This window comes from Eleginops maclovinus, chromosome 15, assembly GCF_036324505.1.
Source record: "Eleginops maclovinus isolate JMC-PN-2008 ecotype Puerto Natales chromosome 15, JC_Emac_rtc_rv5, whole genome shotgun sequence".
Lineage (NCBI taxonomy): Eukaryota > Metazoa > Chordata > Actinopteri > Perciformes > Eleginopidae > Eleginops > Eleginops maclovinus.
The window spans coordinates 4,739,340-4,755,193 of NC_086363.1; the positions used below are offsets into that span (position 1 = coordinate 4,739,340).

General features: G+C 43.5%; 1 protein-coding gene across 3 annotated transcripts; it reads left to right on the plus strand.

The window, feature by feature from the left end:
- The first annotated feature begins 2,610 nt into the window (after positions 1-2,610).
- thbs1b (thrombospondin 1b) lies at positions 2,611-14,834 on the plus strand. Of its 3 annotated transcripts, none has more exons than XM_063901930.1 (23): positions 2,611-2,823; positions 2,999-3,082; positions 3,234-3,793; positions 4,492-4,567; positions 4,897-4,977; positions 5,100-5,209; positions 5,690-5,815; positions 6,791-6,887; positions 7,763-7,936; positions 8,113-8,289; positions 8,385-8,558; positions 8,741-8,868; positions 8,980-9,132; positions 9,305-9,523; positions 9,650-9,757; positions 10,188-10,347; positions 10,467-10,585; positions 11,653-11,887; positions 12,005-12,232; positions 12,325-12,596; positions 12,695-12,792; positions 12,883-13,022; positions 13,122-14,834. In XM_063901930.1, exons 2-23 carry the CDS (start codon positions 3,019-3,021, stop codon positions 13,127-13,129), a joined length of 3,507 nt encoding a protein of 1,168 aa, XP_063758000.1. In that variant the 5' UTR covers positions 2,611-2,823; positions 2,999-3,018; the 3' UTR covers positions 13,130-14,834. The 3 variants fall into 3 exon arrangements, with proteins under 3 accessions (XP_063758000.1, XP_063757999.1, XP_063758001.1); XM_063901929.1 differs by having other exon boundaries at positions 2,633-2,827; positions 3,002-3,082; XM_063901931.1 differs by having other exon boundaries at positions 2,636-2,823; positions 2,977-3,082.
- The last annotated feature ends 1,020 nt before the right edge of the window (positions 14,835-15,854 follow it).

Below are 15,854 nucleotides of genomic sequence, written 5' to 3' on the forward strand. Positions count from 1 at the left end.
TAATGAATTCCTGTACCTTTATTCAGAGCAAAACACTGAAGCGTATTATGGTATGATTGGCAGTGAAATTACATATTTATGCTCCTCTTCCTTGTTTAATATGTTAACCCCTCATTACTCATCGTCTTTCCTTCTCTCTCCAATGTTCTCTTAACTTCTAACAAGTCCGCTTCTCCTTTGTTTCCTTATATTTATCATTTAATCTCCTATCTGCTGTTTTCTTTTCATGTTTCTCTCTCCCTTACTTCCTCATTACCTTTCCTGTTTTTTATTTCCATTCTTTGGTGTCATAATATTTCGATGTTCCCTATCCTCATTCTTATTTGTCATTTCCTATTATAAAAGTGTTTCCTACATCCTCCTATTTTTCTGCTTTTTTCCTTGTTTCCTTGTTATTCTCTACTTTTCCAGATTCAGCCTTGCTTTTCCTGTCATTTCCTCTCCTTATATATCCCCTTTTCCTTTTGTCCTCTCCTCATTCCCTTGTTCCTTTCTGGGTCTTGTTGGTTCCTCTCTTTCCACTCAGCCCCACTTTTTTCCCCTCATTTCCTTGTTTCTCCACTTTTCCATATCACTGTGCCTCTCCTCCTTTCATCCATGTAACAGAAACAGGAACGAAAGCGTGAAAGAAGAAGCTGTTTGCGTTGCATCCTCACAGCAACACATACAAGAGTTTTAGATGAGCTTAAACAAGGTCCCACTGTTTGCATCACACAAACACGACGCAAGTCAAGGCCTTCCCAAACCTACAAATCTTTATCTGTTATATATTTTTATCTAACATTTCAGACAAATTGTCCTGGCACTAGAGGTATTGACAGTGTACCCTCCACAGGCTGAGACAAGCTACCTCCAGCCTCCATCAGGGGTCCTGATCAGAGACAAACAGGCACCAGAGGTGTCAGCCCATCGCTGACCTCATGACCCCTCAGGGCGGACATTTAAACCAGCTCCTACAGCAGCACATATTTCTGTTAAACTCATAGCTCTGACACCTGTCGCACGACATATGAAAGCATGTGTCTTTTTCATTACGTAGATGAATTACACCGCTATGTACAGACAGAAGAAGTTTGAGTTTCTCTTAGTCAGAGAGCGGCAAAAGGTAGAATTACTCATCTGTCAAATGTGGATCTGTCTACCGTCTCCAGGTAGTCAAAACAAGGTCTGATTTTACACAGGAGAGGACACGCTGTGATATTTGCCTACAATTCTTACTTTTTCGAAAGAGAAAATGTATGATCTGAGCAGATGAAGGGAAAAAGAGTATCAGAACAATCTGCTACCTGATTAAAAAGTGGACAAGAGGATAGAGTGATAGAAATAAATGCACCATCTGGAAAACAAGAAGGAAATCCTCTAACCATAAACAGTGATTTTCTCAGTCAGTATAAACAGCTTAGAGAGTGTTTGGTTTACGGGATCCTGCTTCATATATTTGAAACAACAGCACAGGCAAGTCTGCCAAACGTCTGAGGACTAACACAGAGCTGTCTGTCCTCTTACATTTTTGATCACTATAAAGACGTTATGTTTATTTATTTTAAATGTATGCAAGTATGAAAGTTCTCCACAGCAAAAGGCTACACACTGAAAAAGGTGTGTATATCTTTTAAATGCGATTCTTGACTGGCATCTTTAAAAAGGTAGAAATGTACTTTTTGCAATATTTTGATTTTTACATTTTTCTATTTTGTGTACTTGAAATTATTTTTGTATTTATTTCTTAATTCAATGCTAGATGCTTGTGTTCAACCACAGCATTTTAAAGATTGCTTTTCTATTAAAAAAAAACCCCACTAAGCTATTCTTCTTTCCAGCACATTAAGGACACATTATCAGCGTGCCTGGAGGCGGTCAAACAATTTTATGGTTTTGCAGGACTAAAAACAGGATGTGTAATGAAATATCTTTAATTCAATTGCTTTAAAAAAAATGTGTTCCTGTTAAAGACTGAAATGTGAATGTCAGGTGTGCTGCAGCACTCTCCAGTGAACTCACATCAGCCCCTGGCGGCTGGATCTGGAACTGCAGGAGGGTAATATTGAATCCATTGTTCAGACTCAATATGTGAGGTATAAGACGTGGGGGAAAAAACGCTTTTAAAACAGCTTAAACACAAAGGAGAGATTCTGTAGGATTTAAAGGAATATATAGGTATTAAATAAATTGTAAACTGTGCATCATCATGAGACAGGGCCTACAGTGCATGAGAATGTTTCAGCTACTGACATAATAACATAGTGACATATTGAGACCTTGCAGAATTACCTAGGACTGATTTTGCATGTCTTTTTGTCATGTTTTTCCGCTTCACATACCATGGAGACATGTGTGGAATATAATAGGACTATAACAGTAGTTTGTAGTGTGCTTATCTTTTGGGAATTTGTGAGATGGAAATACTTCTGAGGGGTGATGGATGAACGCTGTGAGAGGAAACACTGGTCCATTAAAGTCTGAGTGCAACACACTGAAGTTGGTCCCTCATCCAGAGCGCAATTTTCCCCCCTCCCTCTCTCTCTCTCTGAGTTAAGAGGTCTAAGCTCGTCCCTTTTTCTCAGCTCACCGTGATTGGACGACACCACTTCTTAGGAATGGCATCAAACTATTTAAATAGCACTTTGTCCCCCCTCGGCTTAAAAAGGAGACTTTTAGCAGCCGATACCAGCAAGGACAAGTTGTCAATCAAGACACAAGAAGACTTTTTTCCCGGTGGAACTTTTTTAATTTGAAATAAATTCACTCCCGAGGATTATTGCTGGATTTCTAAATATTTTTTGCGGGATTTTATTGCTTTTGCTCTGCTGTTTCGTTAAACAGGTGAGTTGGGAATATTCTAAGGAATGCGACTATTTCTGAAGCTGCACGGGCACAAAGTATTTATCTGTGACCGACTTTAATCACTACTTAATGTTTTCAACCTGTTGCACACTCACTTTGTCTGGCATTGACTTTTATGCAATAAATGGTTAGATTTTGTCGTTGTTTGTCACAGCAGCAGGTTGGTGCTTCACCATGAAGTTGACTGGGATATTTTTGCTTTTGATGTGTTGGACCTGCGAGGGTGCGCGAGTCGCAGGTGAGTTTGGCTCTCTCAGAATATTCTTCTCAGATGTGAATCTATTTATTATAGTCTGGAGTGATTTTAAGCAATGCACTGAAAGTGGAAACAACAGGATGTCTGGTGCACTGCCAGACAAAGGCTGACTGCTTCTTATTATTCCCTGCAGAGAGTCGAGACGACAATAGCGTGTATGACTTGTTTGAGCTGGTCAAAGTCCCGAAGAAGAACCATGGGGTGACCCAGGTGAAAGGAGACGATCCGTACAGCCCCGCTTACAAGATCCTCAACCCGGACCTGATCCCCCCGGTCCCCGAGAGCGCCTTTAGGGACCTGATCGACTCCATCCACGCCGAGAGGGGGTTCCTCCTCCTGCTCAACTTCAAGCAGTTCAAGCGGACCAGGGGTAGCCTCCTGACCGTGGAGAAGCGTGACGGATCCGGACCCGTGTTTGAGATCGTCTCCAATGGAAAGGCGAACACCCTGGACATAGTTTTCTCCACCGAGAACAAGCAGCAGGTGGTTTCCATTGAAGATGCGGATCTGGCTACGGGGCAGTGGAAGAATATCACGCTGTTCGTGCAGGAGGACCGCGCGCAGCTGTACGCGGGATGCGAGGAGGTGAACACCGCGGAGCTGGATGCACCCATCCAGAGCATCCTGACCCTGGAGACCCCAGCCAGCTCCCAGCTCAGAATCGGCAAGGGAGCCGTGAAGGACAGGTTCATGGTGAGAACACCTGTCATTATAAACGGGAGATTGAGTTCTCAGTTTGAGGATTTTTAAAAAATCTCACAGACATCAGTCACTTATTTAGAGTCGCGGGTGGTTAGTTTTTGTTTAAAATACAGATGTCAGAAGTAGAAGTACCAGAGTGTAGGAATACTCTGTTAAAAGTAAATCTCCTGCAGTAAAAATGTTACTCAAGTAAAAGTAAAAAAGTATCAGCTTCAAACTATACCTAAAGTATCGAAAGTGAAAGTACTCATTATTGAGATTGGCCCATCTCAGAATAATATATATTATATGTTTAGATTATAATTATTGATCATTAAAGTGTTATCAAAGCTGGTAAAGGTGCAACTAGTTTAAATTACTTTGTATGCTGCAGGGTAGCTTGTGAATGTTAATCCAGGTGTAATTAAAGTCTGATTTAAGTGTTTTGTATATCTCACATCATGATAAAAATCAGCAAAGTAAAGCTACTAAATCAATGTAGTGAAGTAAAAGTACACGATAAACTACTGAATTGTAGTGGAGTAGAAGTACAAAGTAGCAAAATACTGAAATACTTAAGTACAGTGCTTGAGTAAATCTACTGAATTACTTTACACCACTGATTTCTTATGGTAATGCTTTGACACTCAGCATTGAAATATTAGCTGATGTTCAGGATGATAAATTAAATTTAACATCCATACTTGCAGGGGGTCCTACAAAACGTCCGGTTTGTGTTTGGAGCGTCACTGGAAGCGATCCTGCGCAACAAAGGATGTCAAAGCTGTGAGTACTCACAAATCTTGTCTGTTTACTCACCACTCAAGTGCTTAATGTACTGCCAAGTACTATGTCCTTATCAAAGAAATGTGTACACTTAATTAGGTCGATGATTGCTACATAAAGCCTCACAGTTTACGACTTGTCACACAGGAATGCCACATAACACATTTCTCAGGGTACTGTGGTCGCTGGGCTCCAGCATTAACGTATTACTTGTCTTAATGAGTAATTGTGGGAGGTGTAACATTTTAAGAACAGTACTCCCTTTCATTAATAAGACAAGATGAGTGTGTAAATATGTCGTTTGATTTATGGTTCTGTTCTTATTTCAGCCACGACTGACACCCTGACCCTGGAGAACCTCAATGGATCCTCAGCCATCAGAACCGAGTACACTGGACACAAGACTAAAGGTAAACTGCTTACATCCCCCTCCTTTGTTCTCATGGCTGTTCATAAGACTGATCAAACATTCTCTTTAACACCTTCACTGCCAGTCCATAACTTTCCTCCCTGTGTCTTTGCCCTGGTGAAGACCTGCAGATGGTCTGTGGCTTCTCCTGCGAAGACCTGATCGGCATGTTTAAGGAGCTGAAGGGCCTCGGTGTGGTGGTGAAGGAGCTGTCCAATGAACTCCGCCAGCTGGTAAGGAGCAGGAAACCAGCCAGACCGTCTGGTGGCAGAGAGGAGGAGACAGTCTGCCTGCCTGTGTGTCTGCCTGTGTCTGTGTTAGATGAGTCTCTGTGCTACCATCACCACCTGTCAAAATAGCATGAGACAAATATCAACTAAGGTGTGGTAACCCAAAGATATTGAAGTTTTCATTGTAAAATTCTGTTAATGAAATGGAGTTAAGAATACTTTGAGTTAAATGTCTTTATGGCATCAGTTCAAAAGGTTTCCCAACCCGTATAAGGTTCTACAAAAAACACATCTTATAATGTCAAGCTTGTAAGGATTAATAATGAAGTGGTTGTGCATATTCACATCTTTTTTTACAAGCAATCAACAAATACCCACTTACAGATCTTTAGAACATTGTACATTTGAATGAAAAAAGGTAGAAGCTTATTGGCTTCTAATTAAATCAAATTTAATATGTGTGTTTTGTCTGTTCCCTCCCAGACGGATGAGAACAAGCTGATTAAGAACCGCATTGGCATCCACAGCGGAGTCTGCATCCACAACGGCATCGTGCACAAGAACAAAGACGAGTGGACCGTGGACGACTGCACCGAGTGCACTTGTCAGGTGAGATCTCCAGAGTGTCTCTTCTTAAGTACTTAAACACACGTGTGAGGGGGTGCACTCTGTAGTCCGTCTTGTTAGTACACGCACACAAACACTCGACTGGAAAGACCACTCGCCCACACACCTACAAGAACACTTGACACCACTCAACTGATCTGTTCAGTAATTAGTGGTGTGAAGGCCTGGCAGAAGCTCAACGGCAGCCTTTACTGTTGTAATGAGAGGTCTGCTGACAGAAGTTCAACTTGAGTGTGGCCTAGAGGGACTTGACCAGACTTTAAGTGATGCATTGTAATTAAGAACAGGACCTTGGAACTGACTGAATGAAGTGGAAATAAAGGATGGGTTGAGCACCCTGTATTTCCTGATTTCTTTTTCTACGGATACGCTAGTTTCAGTTTTTCTTCCCTGTCGGTGATGGGATCCAGGAGGGAGAACATAAGCATGCATGGTTAAAGGCAGTTGTGATCCCTGAGTGCACCCACACAGGTTGTGCTGGCAATCTGGCTTCACTTGTATGGGGCTCAGCGCCCAGTTTTCAGCTCTACAGTCAAATCGACTTCCATTATTAGGACTTTTGGACTCATTCCCACCCTCTCCTGACCCAGTGGGCAGGTGGTTGTCTGCAGGGGTACTCTGCTCTCAGCCAGAATCCTGCTTTTTGTTGTTCCGGCAGAGTGAATCTGTGCAATCTCAGATGTTGGAGCAGAGAGTTTAATGATTTGGTTGCACGGACATGGACAAAAACTTGGATTTAAAGAAATCACTCTGTGACACGCATTCATTTAAAAAGGTTTACAGAACATTCAACTCCACAATAGTGACACGGTTCTCTATTGTGTCAACTTATTTTAAAATGTGAGATTCAACCCAACATCTGGACTTAATTTGGTAGAAACCTGCAGCAACACTTGGTAGATATTCATATATTTGAGCATGGGTTTAACACTTCATTTGCTCTCTTTTGTCTTGCAGAACTCTGCTACCGTGTGCCGCAAGATCTCCTGCCCTCTGATCTCCTGTGCTAATGCTACTATTCCTGATGGGGAGTGCTGCCCTCGCTGTGGAACACGTAAGCATTTCTGTTTTCTGAATAACAACTTATTGTTAGAATCTGCATACCTAAAGGAAAGCACACTTTAATTGCATTTACGTAAACCTGCACTGTAAGCTACTGTATAAAGGGCCCCTGTAAGCTTGAATGTATATGTTCAAACTAACACACAGAGCATTCGAACACTGCCTCATTCACGCAAAGAGCCGTTTCTATGTTATTTGCCATGTACAACAAAAAGCCACAAATATGTCCCTGGCAAAGGTCTCTATTGAAGAGAAAACATGTTAAATTTAAAGATGATTTAACTGCAATAACATCCGAGTAAATAAAAGGGTGCTTATGTGTTGGGAACATTGGTGCTTTGTGCTCAAACACATCTTTGAAACGGCTGTAAATTGTCAAAATTGGTAAAAGCAGTATGGAAAATTGGTTGGCTGTTTAGTGAAGCCATCTTCTACTTAAGAAGAAGTGACATGCTCCTCATACCAATGCAGGGTTGGCTGCAATGCCTCCCTCAAACCTAAATAAACAGGGGGAGCACCATTCATCCAGACCTCAGCCACTTGTCGAAGTCATTACACACCCAGGGCTGTGTTTGCAAAATCTGTTTCCTCTCTAAGAAAACATAAGCCGAGGGGGCATCCCTACGTATCCTGAGGACAGTGGCTCTTTCTGTTTCTCTCAGCGTGTTAGTCTCTGCCCTCCCTCTCCACAGACGGCCTTCTATCTGTCCAACTCCCAGCTAAATCCACACTATTAGCCCTCCGCTTTGAGAGCTTTCCATCCTCATTTAGGCTTGGGGGTGTTTGTGAGGGGTGCTGCCTCGCAGGAATAGCCCTTTTATTGTCTGCCTCTTCCCCTCTCTCTCATACTCTCTCCCTCCTGCTCAGCGAGCGACTATGCAGAGGACGGCTGGTCGCCGTGGTCTGAATGGACCCATTGTTCCGTGTCATGTGGGCGGGGTATCCAGCAGCGTGGGCGCTCTTGCGACCGTATCAATAACAACTGCGAGGGCACCTCTGTGCAGACTCGCGACTGCTACCTCCAGGAGTGTGACAAGCGATGTAAGTAAACACAACTCTCACCCAGCCAAACAAACCAAATACGCAGGAGGCCATATATATTTATCTGAGAGTATACTTGGGTCATCATCAGTGCGGCATAATGTATGATTGAGCCACAACAGAGCAGCAATTGGCTCCCTGATAACTGACCTCTGACCTTTCTCTGTGGCCTTTAGTCAAGCAGGACGGTAATTGGAGCCATTGGTCACCCTGGTCCTCCTGCTCCGTCACCTGTGGTGCTGGTGTCATCACCCGTATCCGCCTTTGCAACTCCCCCACCCCTCAGCTCGGAGGCAAGAACTGTGAGGGAGAAGGACGGCAAACTGAGAAGTGTCAGAAATCTCCTTGCCCAAGTAAGTCTCAACATCTGACAGTCCTGCCTGCATTTATCGGTCTTCAAAGACAATATGAATAGAAATAAATCATGTTTGCTTCTCGTCTCCTTCAGTCAATGGTAACTGGGGACCCTGGGCTCCATGGGACACCTGTACTCTCACCTGTGGAGGCGGTATACAGAATCGGAAACGCCTGTGCAACGACCCCGAACCAAAATACGGTGGCAAAGAGTGCGTCGGTATTGCCAAAGACACCGAGATGTGCAACAAGAAAGCCTGCCCAGTTGGTGAGACATTTGAATCACTTACAGAACCTTTGCCATCTTTATTATTTGAAACAGACTGTTTTATATTGTCTGTTTAAATCAATTAGGTGTGTCATATCCTGATCATTTCCTCCACAAACAGCTCATTAGTGAAAAAGGGATACCTTTGATGTTTGGATATAATCCAAAACTGTTGTTTTCAGATGGGTGCCTGTCCAACCCCTGCTTTGCTGGAGCCAAGTGCACCAGTCTCCCTGATGGGTCCTGGAAGTGCGGAAAGTGCCCAGCTGGCTACACTGGCAATGGTATCAAGTGCAAAGATGTTGATGAGGTAAACCATTAGATCCTCCATTATGATTTTGTCAGGTATAAAACATGGTTTGATGTATGTTGAAAGTCCCCAGCTTAATGGGCTCAATGTTTTTTTGTATCTTATTAACAGTGCAAGGAGGTCCCAGACACTTGCTTTGAGTTTAATGGCGTGCACCGCTGTGAGAACACCGAACCTGGCTACAACTGTCTGCCATGTCCTACTCGCTACTCAGGACCCCAGCCGTTTGGCAAAGGTGTTGAGCAGGCTGCTGCCAAGAAACAGGCAAGTGCAGATAAAAGTGACAAATATTGACTACAGGAATAACTGGTCCAGATACAAATACATCTCCAGGACAGGACAGTGCACAACTGTCCGTCTTTTCCAGAAACAGAATGTCATGAATTTGGAGTATGCACAGTGTGATAATCCAAACTATGCATTCCTCACCTCACAGGTGTGCACGCCCCGCAATCCCTGCCTCGATGGAAGCCACGACTGCAACAAAAACGCCCGTTGTAACTACCTTGGACATTTTGCCGATCCCATGTTCCGCTGTGAGTGCAAGCCCGGCTATGCTGGCAACGGCCATATCTGCGGAGAGGACACCGATCTGGATGGATGGCCCAACGCTGACTTGGTGTGTGTGGAGAACGCGACCTACCACTGCAAAAAGGTACAGAATGAGGAAGCAGCTAGGCTCTGATATGTCTTGTGAAGTTAGTTTTTTTTTTTGTCTTTCAGAAATTAAATTCATTTTTTGTTTTCATCTGACTGTCTGATTGTGTGGCCTATTATTCAGGACAACTGTCCAAACCTCCCAAACTCTGGGCAAGAAGACTACGATAAGGATGGCATTGGAGATGCCTGTGACAATGATGATGACAATGATGGCATTCCTGACGACAGGGTAAGTATAATTCCCCAGATGTGGTTGTAGTCTTTGGAAAAGGAGGGTGTGTGTGTGTGTGTGTGTGTGTGTGTGTGTGTGTGTGTGTGTGTGTGTTTGTGTGTGTTCTTAGATTTTTTGCATTCATCATTCATGCCATTTAATAAGGAGACAGGTGGAGAGGAGGAAGGGAGGCTCAGCAGGAAAGCAAATGTTTCTCCCCTGCCTGAGCCAAACCCTCACTGAGGTACAGCTCTAAAGAAGCTGCACTGTGTGTTTGCTAACCCCAACATTAGATGGACAGGGCCTAAAATAAAGTACCTTTTCATTCTGCATTGCTCCCTTCCTGTAAATAGATCCACTCAGCCTTGGGTGGCAGATGACAAGCACTGCACTTGAAAACTTACGTTCTACTCTTCTCTTCCCATTTCTCTGTCTCTTTATCAAACAGGACAACTGCCCATTTGTATACAACCCCAGGCAGTATGACTATGACCGCGATGACGTTGGTGACCGCTGCGACAACTGCCCTTACAACAGTAACCCAGACCAAACGGACACAGACAACAATGGAGAGGGAGACGCCTGCGCTGTGGACATTGATGGAGATGGTAAGGACTGAAAATGTAACTCAAAACAATCCACTGGAAACAAATATCTCTATGTCTCTTCCAAAGTGAGATTATACCTATAGTGTACTTACTTTTGAATGTTTACATTCATTCCCCAGGCATAATAAATGAGAAGGACAACTGTCCCCATGTGTACAATGTCGACCAGAAAGACACAGATCTGGACGGAGTGGGAGACATGTGTGATAACTGCCCTCTGGAACATAATCCAGATCAGGTGTGTGGACACACCGCCCTTTCCCATTTTCTTCCACCTCACCCACCAACAATAATCCACATTCATCTCCCCGCTTTTCTCTATAGCTCAGCATATATCTGTCTTTCAATTGAGACAGAGCGTCAGTGATTAGCCCTGTGTAGCTGTCTCAGCTTAATCACGCCATGTAAAGGTGGACAAAATCCTGTATGCAGCTGAAGGGCACATCAGTTCAATAAGGCGTGGTGGGGGGCTAGGGGTCTTTTCAATGGCCCATTGACGTTAGCTGGCTAATGTGAGGGAAGAGGCCCTAGGCTGGATATTACTGAGGAATGGGCTGGCCCTGGGCAGTGTTAGTGCCCTGTCTGCGCACCATGGGCCTGCTCAGTCCACCTGTGCTATGCTACACTGAGAAATAGGAATGTGTTGAACAACGGGACTCAGGGAAATGACGGGGGAAGGAGGGGCGAGTCTAAATCTACACGAATGTGGTCTTTAAAGAGTGAATTGAGAGTGAAAGTGAATGAAGACTGAATTGCACAGTGCAATTAAGGGCCACAAAAAGACAAGACATGTCTAGACATGAACATAGCAATGTCTTTCCAAACAAAAATGCCTCTTCAGAAGTTGAAGTCTTATTGAGGTGTTTGACAGCAGAATGGTGGTTCTACAAAGCTACCCTTCAACTTCTTTCATTCATACCCTTATTATTTCCTAGTGCTAAAGGGTATGTCTAGTTCTGCCAGATAGCGCTAGAATGACTACGCCCTTTACTACAGATGCCGGAGGTGCTCAAAAGGCAAATTGGAGTAGGAGGAACAACAGAGTCTTGTGAAGTGATGTTAGATTTTTACTAGCTGAAACCTGCTGACAGATCTTGGACAAATTGAGCTTGGCAGCTTTACAGAGGCAAAGTTAGGCTGGAAAGGGAGGAGAGATGAATGTACAATGGTAGCAGGAAACACTGCACTGAAAAGAAAAAGATATGATGAATTGAATCACCTGCCCAAGTTAAGGAGCTACATTATTGTCCCTTTAGTCCATCGATTAAGTCAGAACACTGATGTCAAATCATTGTACCAATGCAGGTGGATTCAGATGATGACCGAGTGGGAGACAAGTGTGACAGCAACCAGGACATCGATGAAGACGGACACCAGAACAACCTGGACAACTGCCCATACATCCCCAACGCCAACCAGGCTGACCATGACAAGGATGGCAAGGGAGACGCCTGTGATCATGATGACGACAACGATGGCATCCCCGATGACAAGGACAACTGCAGACTGGCCTTCAACCCTGACCAACGGGACTCTGACAGTGAGTAAACAGGCAATTTTATAAACATAAAAGGACACAAACGCAATACACTGACACAACCAAATTGAAATCGCCTTGAGCACTGTAATTAATGAGTATCTAATGTGTATTCCTCAGGTGATGGTCGTGGAGATGCTTGCAAAGACGACTTTGACCAAGACAACGTGCCTGACATCTACGACGTGTGCCCAGAGAACTTCGACATCAGTGAGACAGACTTCCGCAAATTCCAGATGGTTCCTCTTGACCCTAAAGGCACTTCCCAGATTGATCCCAACTGGGTCGTCCGCCATCAAGGCAAAGAGCTGGTTCAGACCGTCAACTGCGACCCTGGCATCGCTGTCGGTACGTAAAAAGAATAGGTTGCAATTGTCTACATGAAGCACCTAATGTAATTAAGTTGAGATTCTGGTCATTAACTTGTATTTCTCCCTCAGGTTATCATGAGTTCAATTCAGTGGACTTCAGCGGGACTTTCTTCATCAACACCGAGAGGGATGATGATTATGCCGGCTTCGTGTTTGGCTACCAGTCCAGTTCCAGGTTCTATGTGGTGATGTGGAAGCAGATTACACAGACATACTGGTCGAATAAACCCACCAAGGCCCAGGGCTACTCTGGCTTGTCCATTAAAGTGGTCAACTCCACCACCGGACCAGGAGAGCACCTCAGGAACGCCCTCTGGCACACAGGAAATACACCAGGACAGGTACGATATTTGGTGGACTTTTTGGGTGTTGTACTCCCCAAATGCAGATTTAAATTAGGAAGGTGTAAAAGTATAAACCAATGTCTTTTTGTTCTTAGGTCCGCACTCTCTGGCACGACCCTAAGAATGTCGGATGGAAAGACTTCACCGCCTACAGATGGCATCTGATCCACAGGCCGAGAACAGGACTTATTAGGTGGGTAGAAGATATTAATGTACGACCTACATGGGTTTCACATTTAAAATCACACGTTTAAGTCCTCATTGGCTTACTTTATTCCAACAGAGTTGTGATGTACGAGGGCAAGAAGATCATGGCAGATACTGGTAACATCTATGACAAGACATATGCTGGCGGCAGACTAGGTCTTTTTGTGTTCTCACAAGAGATGGTATACTTCTCAGACCTCAAGTATGAATGCAGAGGTAAGAATTTACATCCTATCAACTTCCCCTGAAGCATTTGAGGTTCTGCTTTTAAAATCAAGGCCATATCCAACTCTTTTTGTCTTCTTGTTTCAACAGATGCCTAAATGCACGGCCCAGAAAGCTCTGAGGAATGCACCTTTTTTGTATAAAGTATGAACTTATGTATTCTGATGCAAAGTCCAGGGACCGATTTATTTCCGCAACTCTTTCTTCTGCGGCACGCACACTCGGACGACGCGAAGGGCATGTGGTCAGCCTCAGGGTAACTTGAAGCTGGTTCGGGCAAAGCATCAACCGGTTGACTGCCAGTTGAGGATCAGAGAGCTCCTTCTCCTCCACCCTAAGCATCCATGAGAGCAGGGAGAGCAGGGAGAGCTGGGGAGGGGGGGAGCAAGCCCTCGAGCTTCGCCAGTAGGACACAAACACCTTTCTATCCCAGCTCTACCTGCTTTTTGCTCTCTGAAAGACCTCATTCATCTCTGTGCAGGAGCGGCTCCACATAGACAACTATGCACTTCCGAGTCTCTCTCTCTCTCTCTCTCTCTCTCTCTCTCCCCCTCTCTCTCCCTCTCTCTCCCTCTCTCCCTCCCTCTCCCTCTCCTTCTGGATGGACATCCCAAAGACTGATGAAATATTTCTTTTGCTTTACCAGATCTGCCAGGATGTAGATACTGATTGATGTAACATTTGAGGACTCAGAGGATGAAGACAGCAATAACACATTTTAGGGTCATGGTTGCTAAGGACTGTAGGGAAGTGAACGAGTTAACAAATCTCAGGGTGGGATGGAAGCAAAGATCTTCCTATATCAAACCAGCAAGAAAAACATGAGGATTATTTTACAGCCAGTGTTCCCTTCAAAATACTCCCCATCTGACATCAAAACCTTGGTCATAAAGATTTATCTCCCTCAGCCTCTGAGGATTTCAATTTGAAATGTAATGTAAATACATGTAATTTATTGACTTTTGCCTACAATGTAGGCAGCAAAGGAAATTTGAATGCTTTGAAAAAGTAAAAGAAGTCCATCCAAAATGACAGTGAAAACTGATCCAAGATTGGGTACGGCCAGGCATCAGTGTCCATCATCTCCCGCTGTACAAACCCAACTAGATATGCCTCAGATGGGGCTATCCAGCATGAAGTGTATGTGACTCGTGTGCCTTTTCTTCAGAGAGAGATGAAAAACAAAGGAAATCTTTGTTGTACAAATATTACCTCATTGCTGTTGTATAATTTGATTAAAACAAAAACAAAACCTATAGAAACGTTTTATATTATCCTTTGAAATGATGGACATCTTGGTGCCACTGTAGCATGAGCTGTAAATAGTATGTCATTTCATAACTAAAACAAAAACAAGCTCCCGATCCCGTGATCTACGACAGAGAAATAAACAGAACAATGGGAGATTTCATTTTTTATCAATAATTTTGCTCTCTGATGTTTGTCCGATGCTGTTTTTAGCAGATAAATTATTGTTTTGTCTTAGCTGTTTGCGAGAGGTTGATTTGTATGTGCGTGTGTGTAGATAAATGCTATTTAAATAATTTATCAGGATTTGTTGCCTTACCAAAGGCCACACGTCCATCTGTATAAACGGTTTGCACACTGACGTGAGGATGTTCTGTCTTTATCGTTTTTACCTTCTTTGTTTTTGTGTATCGATGTTACCATTATTTTTGTACAATTAGTTTTGCTTGTCTGTAAACATTTTCTTAGTTGTACAAAAGCGAAAATGCTGTTTTTATTCATAGCCATTATTTTGTTACATACTTCAAGACAATAAATAGTTGTTAAAATTCTCAAGCATGTCTGTGCTTTTGTGTTTGACTACGAGGCAAAACACTTCCATATACTCAAAGCCAAAAACGATTCTCAGTCCCCCCCAAACAGAGTTGTACTTCCAGACCTTTCCCCCGCAGAGTCAGCCACATGGTCTCCCTGTGATGAAGGCCACATGAGGAATGTGACACAGACGCCCTTTTCTCAGCTTGATCTGCCTGACCTCTATGTGATCTGCGCTGACCTCTGCAAAAGCTCAAACAACACAGAGAGCAAATATTAGGCCAACACAAACCTTGACATTGGGTGAGTGGCTTTGGGACGACAAGCTGAAAAGGATCCACCGGTGGACAAAATAGCAGGAACACAACACAGTCACCTCTTATATCATTTTATGGTACCAAAACCACTAGTCTCCACCAAATTTGAACTTCTTAAGGAGGCAAAAAGTAATGCTGAATTTAGTACAATACTTTTAGGGTGTTCCTTTTATGTGGTATTAGTTATCTCCTTAATGTTTGAAGTTTTATAGTGGTCACTGTTGATGATGCACCAGATTGATGATGCACCAGTGCACTGGTAGAGGTATGCATATGCCCAAAAACAATCCAAAACAGACCTGGGGAAAACCTACCCATACCTGATGTGCATAAAGTAAACACATGTACTTAAAAACAAAAAAAAACCTGATCTCAAAACTGACAGTGTCTATCAGACTTGATCCAAACAAACTCAAGGACCCAATCAGAACAGAGAGAGAGAAAACCAAACCTTATGAGCTTTCACTTCATAGTTCATCCTTTCTGTCTCACATCGAACATTTGGCAAATCCTGCAATAGTCTTTATAAAGGTTATCAGGTATTAGGCGTATTGTCACACAGAATCGCATTGATACACAGAACTAAATCAAACCCAAAGCTAAGTTAATGCAAGTTGGAACAGGCATGTTTCGCCCTCCAGGGCTGGGTCTTGGCTACCACTGTAGGAACTGAATGAAAACCACTGGCTCAATGGTTTGTCCTGCACACTGGAGCGTCTTGACT

Excerpts from the sequence above, each read along its gene's own strand:
- thbs1b (XM_063901930.1), top strand. The coding sequence starts at position 3,019 with ATGAAGTTGACTGGGATATTTTTGCTTTTGATGTGTTGGACCTGCGAG. Across the intron at positions 5,816-6,790 it reads GCACCGAGTGCACTTGTCAG|AACTCTGCTACCGTGTGCCG; the intron begins GTGAGATCTCCA and ends TTTGTCTTGCAG. Across the intron at positions 10,348-10,466 it reads TGTGGACATTGATGGAGATG|GCATAATAAATGAGAAGGAC; the intron begins GTAAGGACTGAA and ends TTCATTCCCCAG.